At 37.8% G+C, this 15,535-nt stretch overlaps 1 protein-coding gene across 9 annotated transcripts in view; it reads right to left on the reverse strand.

The window, feature by feature from the left end:
* LOC134821461 (uncharacterized) overlaps positions 1 to 15,535 on the reverse strand; it is a 90,554-nt gene that overhangs the window by 27,794 nt on the left and 47,225 nt on the right. For all 9 annotated transcript variants that reach the window (XM_063832213.1, XM_063832212.1, XM_063832211.1 and 6 more), the window contains one exon: positions 12,013 to 12,061. In XM_063832213.1, the coding sequence (XP_063688283.1) occupies positions 12,013 to 12,061 (49 nt within the window). The remainder of the gene's footprint in view (positions 1 to 12,012; positions 12,062 to 15,535) is intronic.

Consider the following 15,535-nt stretch of genomic DNA (forward strand, 5'->3'; position numbering starts at 1 on the left):
TTAACACAAATTGAGTTCTAAGCGGAAGCCTAGATAATATTAGCATCTCTCACAGTCTTACATTTTAGCAAGTACACGATGGTCGTGCGTTAAATGTTAATGAACAAAACTGCAGTGCTCCTCAGCGAGATATACACTTTATCTAACCCGTATTCGGCAGAAAGAGACAAGTTGAACTCTCATAATATATAATACTACATGATATAGTTTTATGTCAAGAAGAGAGAAAGTCAGAGAGTGACTCCAACTGTAGTATTCTAAGGTTTCTCTAGTGGGAAACCGGGGTCTTGTGACAAAATCACAGTTTAATATTCGATGAAGAGATAACGTAGTGGGCTGCAGTGGAATTTGGGAAACGGAAATGATACCATATAGATAGTTGGAACAGTTTTTAAACTAAACAATCGTATAAAGGGACCATATGACCGAGCACCGTCATAAATTGGGCCCCAATTAAGATATGTCAGCGTTAATATTATGCATTGTGTCCGATGCCATACAAATAACAGAGAGATATTAGGAGTTAACCAGGGAAGCATATTATGTAGAGAACTTATCTATGAAACTTATTTTTAAATATAACAACTCGTAACAAACTCATTGTTATGAAACTATAAACTTAAACTTAACTCATAACAAACTAAAAGAGAATCTATAAGGTCATATAACGCATATCTGACTACAGTTCAACGACTCTACTCTACATATTATACAGTGTATACACTGCAGACGCCTGCCTACAACAGGTAACACAAACATAACACACATCATAAACATGCAACTCTCGTAGATGATAACACTTGTAGAATGTAGACCAACACTTGCACTACCGGATCAAGCCAGTAAATACCACGTACCAAGGTTAATATGATGCACTACCGGATCAAGCCAGTAAATACCACGTACCAAGGTTAATATGATGGTGAGACTGAGGTATACACGTGCACCTTTATCTCATGGACCATAGCGACCATCTCTGTGTTAAAGTGCGACTGAGAAACAGTACCACGTGTCACAGGAAAAGGTAGTTAGAGTGCAGGTGTTATCAAAAACTAAGATGACGCACTGGCAATCCTTACTGACGCACTTGCAATCACCACCTGTGCTCCATTATACATTATATATCTATACTCATGAACATCTGTTTAAGTAGGCTGCTGACTCGTGACAAGAAGACAAATGTTAATAAAAAGACAAACAAAAGGTTAATAAAAAGACAAAGGTAAGTAATATCCCGAATTTGGAGCAACTTCAAGCTAACCCGAAAGCGAAACACTGTCAGTGAAATCATGTGATAATTGATACAAATGATGTGATCATAATGTCATGCACCAATTTGATGGCCTGATGGGATCTCGCATATCTCAAGGTTAAACAAGGCAGTAGCTTACAAACCAGGTATAATTATAGATTATCAGGCTGCAGTTAAACTGCAGGCTGCAGGTTTCAGGCTGCAGCTAAACTGCGGGATACAGGCTGCAGTTAAACTGCAGGTTTCAGGCTGCAGTTAAACTGCAGGCTGCAGGTTACAGGCTGCAGTTAAACTGCAGGATAGTAATGGTGGAGGAAACACAGTCTACAGCAATGAAAGGGAAAAGCGGATCCTTTTATGACATCACAACGTGCAAATGACGTCAGAAAAATACACTAACAGTAGCAAGCTGTCATGTACAATTACGGTCATGGTAAAAGAAAGCAATCTTTTAAGACTGTTCTCACCCTTATCTATGAAAACACAACACAAAGGGTTTAGAACATAGGAAAACAAACAAAAGCGCGTCACTATATTGTCAAAAAGTTAGTGACTGTAGTCACTAGTCATGACATGTGATGCTCAATTGTTTACTGTAATTGTTAACACAACCCGAGATATACACCTTTAATTGGTAGTTGAACTAAAACTAAAAGGAAACTGAAAGCGGAATAATTTCTGCAGAAAATGTCAGTATAATCTGTACGGAAGTCGGGGTAGAAAAGAATGTTGGGTACTCTGAAAGGACAAAACTGCAAAGACTTCTTATGTAGGTTCACGTGAGCTTTACGACTGAAATTCTTCTACTACAATGTGTCAATGTGTGGAGGTGATGATTAGTAGTACCGCTTATAACTATGCAAAATTAACCAGAATGTTCAGGGCTTATACACTCGGAAATCAGGCAGCCAATAACTGCGAAAGAGGGGTAAATCAGAAGATCTTCGGGCGAAAAACAACATGACTATAAAAGGTCTTGTCAACAGATCAACGGAGGGATAGGGATTACATTATAGAACTACAATGCTGCTTAGTATTACGGAGATACGATGAGTCATTACAGAGATACGTATCTCATACTACAAAGATATGATCAGTTATGCACTTGACACTACTACAAAGGATACGAGTCTGTATCAGTTAGACGCAGCACACGACGCACTCCGAATACTAACCGAATATCAGAAGAGGAAACCTGATAATGACAACATTTATAAAGGGCATCACTCATCTGCTGCATTACTCGGCCACGAAAAGTCGTCACTTTTGGGGCTAGTTAAGACGGTTACTTGCGCCTCTAGTCCTACAAGATTGGTATCTATGACCGGGGTGTGTGGGTTGTTGTTCTGTGGAGCTGTAACTCGTTGCCAAGAAGTTGCCGGGAATGTAAAGGTGGGGCCGCATGGGGTGATGTTCTACAGAAAAAGGGACTGTGTTTAACACTGTTAAACTTCAACGGAGAAAGTGAATTACTACCTTGTATTATATTTGGGATGATAATATCTTCTGTGGGATAATTGAATATATTCATTGGAGGCGGTCTATTCTCAAAGAAAGGCCCCAGGCTCATGAACAAGCGTAATGACATGTACACAAGCAGACAGAACAAGGGAACCTTATCACATCTAAACTGGCATATACGTGAATATAGGGACCTATATATGGCTGGAGCGGTAAAGTGACGATTGTCATCATAAAGTGCGACTGTCCATTACCGGGGTTAATAATAAACTGGTGATGTGATGTGAGCTGGTCACTCTCCGGGCACTTTTCTGACTGTAAGGTAATGGAGATAGCTGTTAAAACAAAGGCCCGGTCCCCCGGTCCAGGGCCCCATGTTATTATGACCAGGAATAATGGCCGGGGGTTGGTCGGCCTCATCTTTAGGAACTCCAGCAAGTCTGGCATGGTTACAGTAACCATAGCAACGGTTTCTATGGTTTAAGGGTGTCCAGACATTTCAGATTATAACTTTCGGATTATATCTATGAGTTCCAGAATTTGCGGATACGGCTGTTCCCGGATTTGCGACTGTGTTAATGAATACTGGAAAGCCTCAACCAGCCAGCAGGACCCTCTTCAATGATCAATCCGTCTTTATAATTCAGGGGATCACTCAAAGGCTAAGCACGCAAGGGCATAAATATATCTAAATAAAATCAGCTTTTTATACAGCTTGTTATAGCACTATAGCAATACATATTCAACAATCAACAAGTCCTTGCTATTATAAAAGAAAAGGTACTTTTAACCTCATAAGGCATCTTAAGCTTTAGAACCTATAGCCAGAGCTCGTGACAATAATGAAATTGGAATAGCTAGTTGGGAAAGGGATTGAACAATGGGAATACCATAGATTTAATAGAAGTTGTTAAGGTCTACAGTATCTGATGTATGGGTTGAAAGATCAATCGATTTGTAGGTAATGAAAAGGATTGTCTATTGGAAGGCAAAGCTTCCCTGATGTAAGTATTCCCGGTTTTTTGGGTTTCCGGTTTGATATGTGTTTGATCATTAGAAAAATCATAAAATTTATATGTACGCGATCAGGTAACTCTGGGCTAAATTAGAACCGGTCTAAAGATTTCGGCCTTAATTAAGTATGTACTTTTCTTTATTTTTTCAAACTGGTTCCTCCCAGACGAAAAACGGAAAACAAAGAGCTGATGAAGCAAATCTATGTTGTTTAAACGTGAATAAGCCTATAGCCCAATTGTGGCTTCTTAATCACAGTTTATGAGATGGTCTAATTTTAGACTGATTATTTCTACTAATGTAATTTTAAGGTAGGTATCGGACTAGGCTCTTCAAAGTTTGCATCGAAATTAAAATTCAAGATTTTGGTTCGATATAACCCAGAAAGTAAACGTTCCGATGTGCAACTGACAGATCTGTAATAAACTATCAACGAGAAGAGCCTGATGAACAAAAGATCATATCAGAATTTAATTTCTAAAACAATAACTTGTGACCAGCAACACATAGTGTAACACTAACGTCACAAACTCACAACTTTAATTCGAAACTATTGTTAACTTATTTATCAATTAATAAACCTAATCGATGAATCCTGAAAAAGTATTCAAAGCTCAACAAATGCTGAAATGCTATCTGGACAAACACTCATAAATATTAAGCTTATAGAAAATCGTTCAAATTTGAAGACGTAGAAATTATAAACGATTTCAATCTTCTCGGCCCAAAATTCCAATATCTCGCATAGTTTAATAACTTAATAGGAAAGGATTCAGGAAACGAATGCTAAAACCTGGAAATGAACAACAAAATTTTTGAAACCGTCTTAAGGCAGGACCAAATACTTTAAACCGAGTCTAATAACTTGGACATGTTAGAAAAGACAGCACTCAAAGGGCTATTGAAGCGGGTTATCTCATGTTCATGACAACCATACAACGCCTTCAGTCGGCCTATGATCAAACTGACGTGCCAAAACACACGTGACTATAACTATATAATTTAACAAACAAGATCATAATAAAAGCTGTTTATTATACCTGCAAAATATGACAGCTCCAAATCTTAAACTGACATTCCAATCTCAGATAAACTGAACCAGCTAGCGCGGTTAAAACTGCACAAATCAAGAAGACTGCTGATCTATCAGACACAACAACAACAAGCAAAACAAACCACACTCCTGGACTACCAACTAAGGGAGGCGATGCAAAACAAACCACACTCCTGGACTACTAACTAAGGAAGGCGATGCAAAACAAACCACACTCCTGGACTACCAACTAAGGGAGGCGATGCAAAACAAACCACACTCCTGGACTACCAACTAAGGGAGGCGATGTAGCAGCACTGTTATTGATCCGTCTAACCAAGGACGAGGAGGTGGTTACTCGACACAGCCTTAACAAAAGAATTGACAGGGTGCTCCTCCGTCACTGACTTGAGATTAATAAAGTTATCACGGGGCCTGTTAACAAAGCTGTAGTGCCACGTGAACCCGGCTCCAAGCCAATCAGTGGGGGGCTAGTCGCAGTGCGGACCAATCAGTGAGGGGCTGGTCGGAGTTCCGACCAATCAATATCGACTGGAAACAAATTTCTCGGTGACTGTTATAGGCTGATCTTAACGAATATATTTAATTTTAAAGGGAACCTTCATGGGAGGGATATAAATCGTGAAGTTATTACGAAAATGCGACGAATTATTCGGGAAAAAGTGCAGATGGAATTTTTGGAAATTAGCGTCAACAAAACGAGAATATCAATATGTTAAGGAGTATGTTATTATTGGAGGAAATTTTATGATATCATATAATATTTACTATTCAATATTGGATATTCAATTTATAATTTAACGGGCAAAAATAACGCATATGCGAATATATGGTTGATAATTGGAAGTCCACGATGCTGAATTAGAGCACTTAGGAGTTCAGGGAAAGATTGGTTATTAACTTATTGTCAATAATAAACTGAATATTGTGTTTCAGTGATTCAAGGGGGATTCAGGGGTCTCAGAGGGTACGGCCCCGTTTTATGGCGCTGTTTTTATAGATATCAAGTTTTGGATCAAGTCCATATTTAAATAATCAAAATGTAAGGCATTGAACTTTCAATTTTTGCCGGGTTAATATGGCCTATTAAAAACACGCGTTCAAACGACACACGCCTGTATAACAACTACACACAACAACTATAAAACACTGGACAATGAATGACCACAATGTCGAAACCATCAATTAGCACGTCTTCAACTCTCTACAGCTACCTCATACCCCTACTACCTAAACATAAAGTTTACAGCTATAAAAACCTCCTCCCCAAAGCTTACTGCTGAGTGCTAAGCAATGATAACAACTAAAGTATCTTTGTACAAGTTAAGGGGGGTGATAATATTAACATGAGATAATCTCGTGAGTCACACATACATATAGGGCACTCAAGGGCGCAAGCTACTTAATTTCAACACATAGCCAGAGGTATCGACGTTAATCGTGTGCTCATATTAAAATAATAATAGCACACACACACACAAACAAACGAAACTTACAGAAAATCAAAGAAGTTTAATTTGATATGATGTATTTCAGTCATCACGGTGACTGTTATCTCCGGAGAGTGGCGACAGGTTAGCACCCGTTAGCGCCCGTGGTGTCTGGCAGTTTGTAGCCCTATTTTAGTCCAGTAGTGATTAATATTGCTGTGTTAATGGGTATCTAGGCCGGTGATACGGATACGTGATGTCAGATGTGCAAGTGTGTGAAGAATGGCTAAAATATAAAACACTTAATATTATGTTTGAATATATTTCTAAGGAAAATAACTAAACAGCTGATAACTCCTTTGCTACTTATCAAGAGGTTTGAACGGACGAAACTGATCATGTCCTTGACCGTTTAGTGCGCTTTTATAACAATTATACAGGATAGGAACTAATGAATCAGGAACTAACTACAGGAACTAAAGAGTTGTTGCAGGATGACTGGTCTGAATAAATCAAGTAACGGAACTGGAAGACCGGAAAAGTGTTACCGGTGTTAAAATAAAAATTGTTTCAACTGTGAATCATGGCAAGGGCTGCAACTTCAATTGTTGCACTAATTATTCTTGCTGTTCATTACAGCTGATATTAACATTACTGGAGCTTGTAAGACACAATTAGTTCACTACTAGATGAAGATAGGTAAAGAGAAACCGTATAGCGAGTCTGTGCACTAACCGTGCACTAACCGTGCACTATCCCGTACACCGAGTCTGTGCACTATCCTGTATGCCGACCAATTCTGTCGAATTGGAAACGAACCATATTAACATACCATATTGAATTGTAACTGAATATTCGGATCGGTTAGCTAAGATTGCATGCGGAGTTTGGGAATGATAAACTCATTATATCTTAGATTCTAAATAGATGTTTGATTTATTCATGGACCAAATTAACTGTACCAACTACCAATATGTCGAATATCTGAACTAAAAACGTGATAGATCAGGATATATGCTGTTTATTAATAAGTTAATAGGAGATCAAAGATATTAAGACGGTGAACCAATGATAATTTAAGAGCGGCACAATTGTCCAGGCGAGAGCCTGGTGTGAGCATTAAATGAGCCATGAAAATAATGAATTCATCACGTGATAAACCGGAACTAAGCACTATCAGATCAATTTTATTTGAGTTTATCTATTCAAGTAAGAAATCAGTCAGAGAACGTGCACGTGCGCACAACAAGGCACGTGCAGCGCAACAATTGCACGTGCAGGTAGGGTTATAATAGTTGTTTGGGAGTCACGTGAGGGGGTCTGGCAGGGCCATGGTAATCAAGATATTGGCTCCCCTGTGCTCCACTTTAAAGATAAGCGCCTGGCTAGTAATAGATAGCACCATCCACCAACCTTTCAATTCTAGAACTATCTTAGCATGACTAGATACATGTAAATTTGATAGGTTGAAGGCAGCGTAGATGACTAAGTATTCAAGAAAATTTGTATCATGGAGCCGATATGTGGACCTTTGTAATCCGAGGAAAAAAGAAACCACTGCACCGAGACAAGCACTACCTAATTTCGGGACAAAAATCCGAAAATCGCGGTATCAAAAATTCAAAGCGAATTTGCGGCAACAGATAAAATAAATGCGGCTGTATTTTAAGTTCGAGATCATAATATGTTTATGACTGATCGGATTTCCCATCAAACCACATCACCCCATACATCTGCCGTTCTATGACAAAAGTGCTTAAAGACCACTCGAAAATCCTAGGTTTTTAAGCACTTAATAAACTTATGACATATTTTTGACAAATTTTGGAATTTTAGGGGTGCAAAAAGGGGAATTCTGGGAGCCGGTGATTGATTCTAATGGTTTCTGACGATTTTCAGCGATAGTTCTTGACCCAAAAAGAAATATGGGTGAGAGAATTCAGAATTTAAAAAATAGTCTTCAAGCACATTTGTCAGAAACCGGCAGTCATTATGTTGCGGATCCATGGATACCTACCTGCTCATACAAAGCAGCAGATTCGGCCACACGCACAAAACTAAGAGCAGTAACCTATTTAATAATTAATTTAAGTAAATCTTTATCAATTATTAATAATAGTAGCGGCTATGTGATCGTGTGACCTCATAACAAAAGTGATAGTTTTATTAACTCTGGTAATGAATCAAGTTGTTTTGCTTTTGAACATATGTCATTGGTTATACGACTCGTATGAGGATTGATGTTTACCAGCAGCCTGGTAAAGTATACATTTGAGACTTACATTTAATTTCTATGAGGCCATGACGTATTTCTAGCAAGTTACACTAAGCGGTATTGACAGCGCTGTTAAGATAAGCGTGATTAAAACTATAATTTTTATTAAGCCAGTCGCTTTGACATCGGAAATCTTCATTTGGATTGTTGATATAAGCGGAATAATAATCCTGTATTTCATTTCATGGAATTAGTCAGTAGTCGCGTGACATCACCCACCACTTGTTACAAACTGCAAGCAAATGAGCTGAAAATTGGAAAAACCTGCAAAAGTTAAGACAGAAAACAAAACTAATAAACTATATAAACTGTATAAATGCTCATCAGACAAAAGAAGTAATCAGTTGAAACGATAAAAATCTAAATTTGGTCCTAAGTTGGAAGAATACGTTACATCATTATGAAAGCGTATTATCGTGAAGGCAATCTCGTTAACTGACGTCAGGCAATAGTAAAGAAACATGCTTCCTCGCACATTGCATGCGGAGTTTGGGTAATTACAGCGGTATCTAAGATTGCATGCGGAGTTTGGGTAATTACAGCGGTATTTCAAACACATTTCACACTTTTTATTCTGTTCATGTATCTCCTTCAGCTGAGATTCATGATAAATTTATGATATCATGTGAAAAGGACGAAAGAAGCAACAATGACGAAGCTGAAGAATATTTGAAGTTCCGATGAGTGTATTCGGGATTTCATTTATCTATTTATGTAATAAAACAGAACTATGTAAATATTTATGAAATTATCATAATTTAAGAGAGAGCGCCAGGACCGTGTACCACAAACCATTAACATAAGCTGTTGCAGTCACATCTGACTCACATGTAACGAAAAATATGCGAGAATAAATGTTCATCTAAAAAATAACTTTCCATTGTATTTTTAATATTATTATATATATTGTTATATTATTATATTATAATAGGATCGCTGGAGTACAATAGGTTTTTGTGTATCCTTTTTGACGAACTACGAAGTTCAAGTAAGGAATAAAGAGCCCATAGCTAAGGTATGTAAGGTCATTTATCGGAACTACTGATACTCAACAGTTGCGACTCATCAGTTGCGAAATATCAGTCTTTCATCTTAGATATGCGTTCATCTTAAAGATAAAGGGTTACATATTTATAAGAAGCATATTTGTAAGCATATTAATAAGAAGCTCATTAGTCATTGGTAATTAATTAATTAGTCATTAGGTTTTGATACAGTTTATAAACTGTATGTGCTGCTTAAAGACTGATATAACTAGAAGGTCAAGTGTAAACTGAGTCATTAAGGTTGATATTTTAGTATAATACTTTTAATTGAGTTTAGAGTTCAACCATGAATTTCACCAAGTCATGTCTTTAATATTGAGTGTCGAACATTTTGGCTAGTTCAGAACAAAAAATCGAATCAAATCAAAACACATGCGTACCAAAGAAAATTCTCAACAGCAGGAGTCCAAAGTGAATTAAATACTTACAGAATATAATTAATTGATAAACAATCGGGGCGACCATTGTTAATTTTTCATTGAAATTTGATAGGAAGTTTATGATTGTTGCGCGAGTAATTAGATTATCGGTTATCATTAAGTGTTGAGGAAGTAACAGTGATCTAGTTCGTTTTACGGTGGAGTTATCTAACCTTGGTGGTCTTGTACCGCGGGTAAAGTTGTTGCGCATTTCAAAGTGGCCAGCGAACAGTGAGCACGTTTTAAGATGTATGAATGAACTCGAATCGCAATCCTTGTTCGGTTATTCAATATCCACAAACAAATCGGCAGAAATTTAAGAACTGAGGTTAAAACGTGCGCGTTAAAATTAATAATAATATCAGTAACAATCCATGGTCGGGTTGCCATATTGTAACTTCGCTTCGGTGTAATGAATCAAGTTGTTTTGGATTGTCTTGAAATGTTCTGCAGTGTTTACAATCTTGCTTTATTTGTGAAATGTTTATAAACATTCTAAAGTTGGATTTAATGAAAGCACTGCGTATCTTGTGCAAACTTAAGGTTCTATTGAGATAAGAAAATAACATAATATTATAGTCGAACATAACTGTACATTTAACGAAATAATATATTGAATTTACACCCCGCATAGCATTCATATAATACTTCCCATCGGTGGCGGCCTATAGAAATTATGCCGTCTGGTCGTATGGCAATTTATCAAGCCCACGCCCGCCGTCACATGACTCGTATGTCACATGACTCGTATGTCACGTGACTTGTATAATTTCAGTAATACGAACCATATTAACAAAATGACGTAGACAGTGTCAGATATCCTAATAACAGCAGTTAGGTGGTTGCTGGATTTCTAGAGATGACAGGATAATTTCGGGGGGCCATCAGAAGTTTACATGAGCACTGACCGTAACCAGTATTGGTAACAGCTTGAACCAAATACATTTTATCAGTATCTCATCTTATCAACTTGAAGCTGTATAAATAATAAAAAAGAAGCTTGTATTCTGACCAGTTCTTAGTCTTGGGGGTATGCGTGCATGCACGTGCATTCGCACTGTCAAAATTAATATTCAAAATTTTACTGACGTCAAGATAAGGCCTTGTAGTGATCACGCCCCTTTGTAGACATTGAAATAAAAACATTATTACTTTGCCAACGGTTAGTATTTTTTAAATTATCTTTTCCGATCACGCTATTTTCCGAAATTTCCCGAATTTTTCTGTTTGTTTTAATTTGAAACCTGCTGCTCCGAGTAAAATGTAAGTTGAATTTTATTTCAAAGACTTTTTTACTTTTCTAACCTCAATAACGTTTCTAAGACCATTTAGGAGCCCCAATTGTAGATTATTCTAGAATTCTAGATTGTGAAATGTGAGAGGTGTCAACTGTCAAAAGCTAAACGTAAACTGAGGTCTAGTAATAAATAAACTCGCTCTAGCTGTACGAGGCTAGCTGTACGAGGTGGAGACATAGATTTCATTCGCAGAATTAATGAACAAAGGATCGAACTTTGCTATCAAATACTTAACAGATGGTTCAATACTTTTTATTGTTGTTCTAAATGCCAATTGATTCACAAAGCTTTGGCCAACTAGATTCTAGATGCATCTGGCGACTTTTCGACGGATTTATATGTTTTGAAGGCTACGACGAGGCATGATCGCTTCGATTGCGATCAACAAATACCGACTGGACTGAATCGTTAAGCCAAGCTCACCTGTTGGCAAAGTCTTATGACTTTTAGCCAAATCAACTGACAAAGGGGCCTTATGACTTCCGTCTAACACCCAGATTAACTAACAAAGGATTTAATTCAGATATGTGGAAAATATGTGGACAAATATTCGCTTTGTAAATTTTAGACAGAAAACAATGGTTTAATCTGGATAGGACAATAACATGCCAGATTTAATTCATATGATGTTGAGCGTGGGTCTGAACCCAGGATTTCTGGAAGGTTCTTTAAGATCGATCGCTGATTTTTGCGGAGATGCGGGGTATAACTTCAATACTTATCAGCTAGATAGTAAATTTGTTTGATAAGTCAAATAACTCACTATGGTCCGGGTCAGGAATAGGTGTAGGCAAACAAGGTAGATTGTAGATCTGAAAAATGGTAATGTTAAAAAAACGATCCGACAATTTATGATCAGCATTAAAATTCGATTAATTTATTTAATTCAATTTATTTATTAGTAAAACAATTCACTTTTAAGGTTTAATGGGTTGATGAATTTTCCATTAATATCTATTATTACGGCTTTTATAAATTTAACTTTATTACCTATGACCAAAATGCAATTAAATTTTTGATAACCTTACAGATGGTTTACAAATTAGGCGAAGTATCAGGATTTTTGGTTAGAATTTATAATTTGAATGCAGCACCATAATCAGTTGAAAGGTGACATAATAATAATCAGTAATGTTCGAATAATAGCATGTGGGTGCTATTACAACACGTATAACATGTATAAAAAGCAACAAATAAACTCCCAAAATATTGACTCTCTCATAATTGATCATCAAAGGGTTGTAATATAATATTATAAAATAATGAAAATAGCAGGATGTAAGCACAGATTGTAACTAACAAAGTGCACCTTGAGGCAACCCATACAGCAGCATATCTGGTCCCTATCGTTGCCCATCAAATGACGCCGGTGAGAAGGGTGGTGACGGGACCGAGCCCGGGACAGATTACATCCCGTCGTGGCGACGACTATCCCGGCGGACGCTATGGCAACAACAACTGTGCACGTGCGTGCTGCTTCGCGCGGCGCGGCACGTACTAGTGTTCAGCCAGACATCCGCTTAGCACTGCCTAGATAAGAGGCATGGAGGGTTAGGAAGGAAAATTTAAGCGGGGATAAAATTATGGTTCCAATGATACTACAGGGAAGAGCAGAAAACAATGTAAGTGAAGAAGATGTATCTAAGTGCAGACTGAACAAAATAACGAAAATAAAATCAAAAGATTTTGCTGTCATATGAGAAAAGCGAAAATTACATAGTAGGACAGCTGCAATGTTGTCAAATCATTTGACAACACAATAGTGTACAGGACACTATTTAGATTTAGAGGTTTCCATAGCAACTAACTTGCAAGCCATCTTGCCGCTCATGCAGGTTAGTTTTTTAATATCAATGAATGTAGGACAGTACAGATTAAAGGCTGAGTTTACGGGCAACACAGAACTTTGTTACAAAATCGTTTATCATGAAATAAAGTGTTAATAAAAGCGGCCGAACAAACAAAAGTATAATAAAATGAAAGAAAAATGGTTTGGCGATGTGGGCCGTGGGGACAAAAATTGTAAACTTTTATTATATTATTATTTTTGTTTTTCCAAAAGTTTTCGCAAGAAATTAACCAAATTTCTGTTAATCCGTAGCATTTCATATCGAAGTTGAATGCTGACCTTCCGCAGCTTTGTCAAACTATTGACAAATTCTCTTTCACCTTCTCATCCATTTCGGGAATATGAATGAAACCTTATTGAGATTGTGCGACTACTACAGTGAATATGAATTATGACGATATTATCATTAACTTAATAATAATTAAGTTTATAAGTTTATGAGCTAAAAAGGACACTCTTACCATGAATTGCCAGCAGTACAAACAGATATGATTACACAGGGCATCAAACACATTCGCGTCCCCCCGTCCCTCTAACTTCTCCCTCTCCTCCGACTCTTCCATTAGTCAAACACAAGGATATATTTTGCAGCGGAAGTAAAGACGGCCCAAACACACGGCAGGACGACCACAGAACGTGCAGCTGCAACAACCGGTGAAGCTGGCCGAGCACTTCTCTTCTCCGCCGGTTTTCTCTTAATTGTCCGATTAATGATCGATTAGGAACCACAGAGTGGCATATTCTCCTAAGTTGGGAGTAGTGCGAGATGAAAATAGCAGTACACAGCAGAAAATGTGCGGCCGCAATTTTCTGAAATGAACGACTGGTCTCCATTATGTAGTTACACACATGGGATATAATCCTCTGTAATTGTTTGGCGCAGCTAACAAAGCCCAACTTTAAGTTGTATATAACAATACGTCGTAGCAGCCCAAGAAACAGTTTTAGCTAAGTAAGGTATGATACCAGAGCTAAGTTACCTAGACTAAATTATAGGTCAAGTTACAACAAGGAAAATAGTTGCAATTATGAGCAGGGAGAACAATGTTGATAGGATAAAAGCCAGTGCGGCATCCTGTTCAGTCTCGACATCTCGTTTACTTTTTTAATTGTACAATTCAGGCCATACGAGTTCAAATCGTCAATTTCAGCTCAATAACCTATTCAAAATCCATATATTCTCTCTGACTTCTCAGCCACGGCAGCGTTAAATGCACAACGATTTTACCCAAATTAGATGTCAGAAAAACATCAGATACCACCGGAAACGTGAACAGTTGAAAATTGTTGTTGTCAGACATTATTAAGATGAATTAAAAGCAGAGAGACAAAACTGTCATGAAAACAAGCACCGCTCGTTGCACAACTCATAGATCCACTGGTACATTATACTGTCCTAGTAGCGTCTCACGCCACTCCAAATCATGTAATCGCCACTTATAAGTGTGGCTTTGTAAACAGCCATTCTCGGTGTAAATTGTGAGCCATGGTTAACCGTTTCACTGCTGAATAATTTCCGCGAATCTGTTTATTTAACTTAGCTTTTCAAGGATAATTTATATTATGCATTGCAAAACAATCATCACCTAGTTACTGGCACAACGAAATAATGAGAAGCTTATCTGATAAAGTGGATTTTGAACGTTTCTTCTTCCGGACTAATATAGAAATAGAACGATAACTAAAGACTTTTCAACTCCTATCTCGTAGCTAGCATAGAATAAACCATAGAACAATCACCACCATCATCAAATATCGAAGCTCGGTGTAGTCTGAGGAGCGTGAAGCAGCCACCGAATTAATCTGAGACTAACGTGGTCTCAGAATAAGAGACAGCATTATAATAACGCACCAGCTGCACGTATCTAAGTAGTAAGTATATGTGAGTACATTGAAGGCAGGGGCTCGAGAGAGAGAGAGAGGGACTCACCTAATGACATATATTTCACAAACACCTCTCAAAAGCCGTCATCTGAAAGGTAAACATATCTAAACGAGAAACAATGTGACCTATAAATGTTATTGTTACATAATATGGAGCTGGACTGGGTGAATATAATGGTTGTGAATATGTTGAGTGCTAATATATGTGGGGTTTAGAGGACAAGCTTGTATAAATGAGAGACTATTGTTTTTGAGAGAGGGGAGAGAAGTCGTTACACTAGTTTAAAACATTTCTTGGTGTTGGATAGCAGAGCGATTAGTAGTGATTCTCTGGATAGTCCTGTAGTTTTGCGCGGTTAGAGAGTAGTAACCACCTCAACACAAACTTTACGTGCAGTGTGTACCCCACGTGTAGCCCACGTGTAGCCCACGTGTAGCGCACGTGTAGCGCACGTGTAGCCCACGTGTACCCACACCTCACATTTAGTCTCTACTAGTCCACCGCTGGGATCATATTTTGCTAAAGTTGCTTACTAGACCCAGATATCCTTGC

This window comes from Bolinopsis microptera, chromosome 9 (genome assembly GCF_026151205.1).
Source record: "Bolinopsis microptera isolate Bmic1 chromosome 9, MBARI_Bmic_1.0, whole genome shotgun sequence".
In the NCBI taxonomy this organism is placed as follows: Eukaryota; Metazoa; Ctenophora; class Tentaculata; order Lobata; family Bolinopsidae; genus Bolinopsis; species Bolinopsis microptera.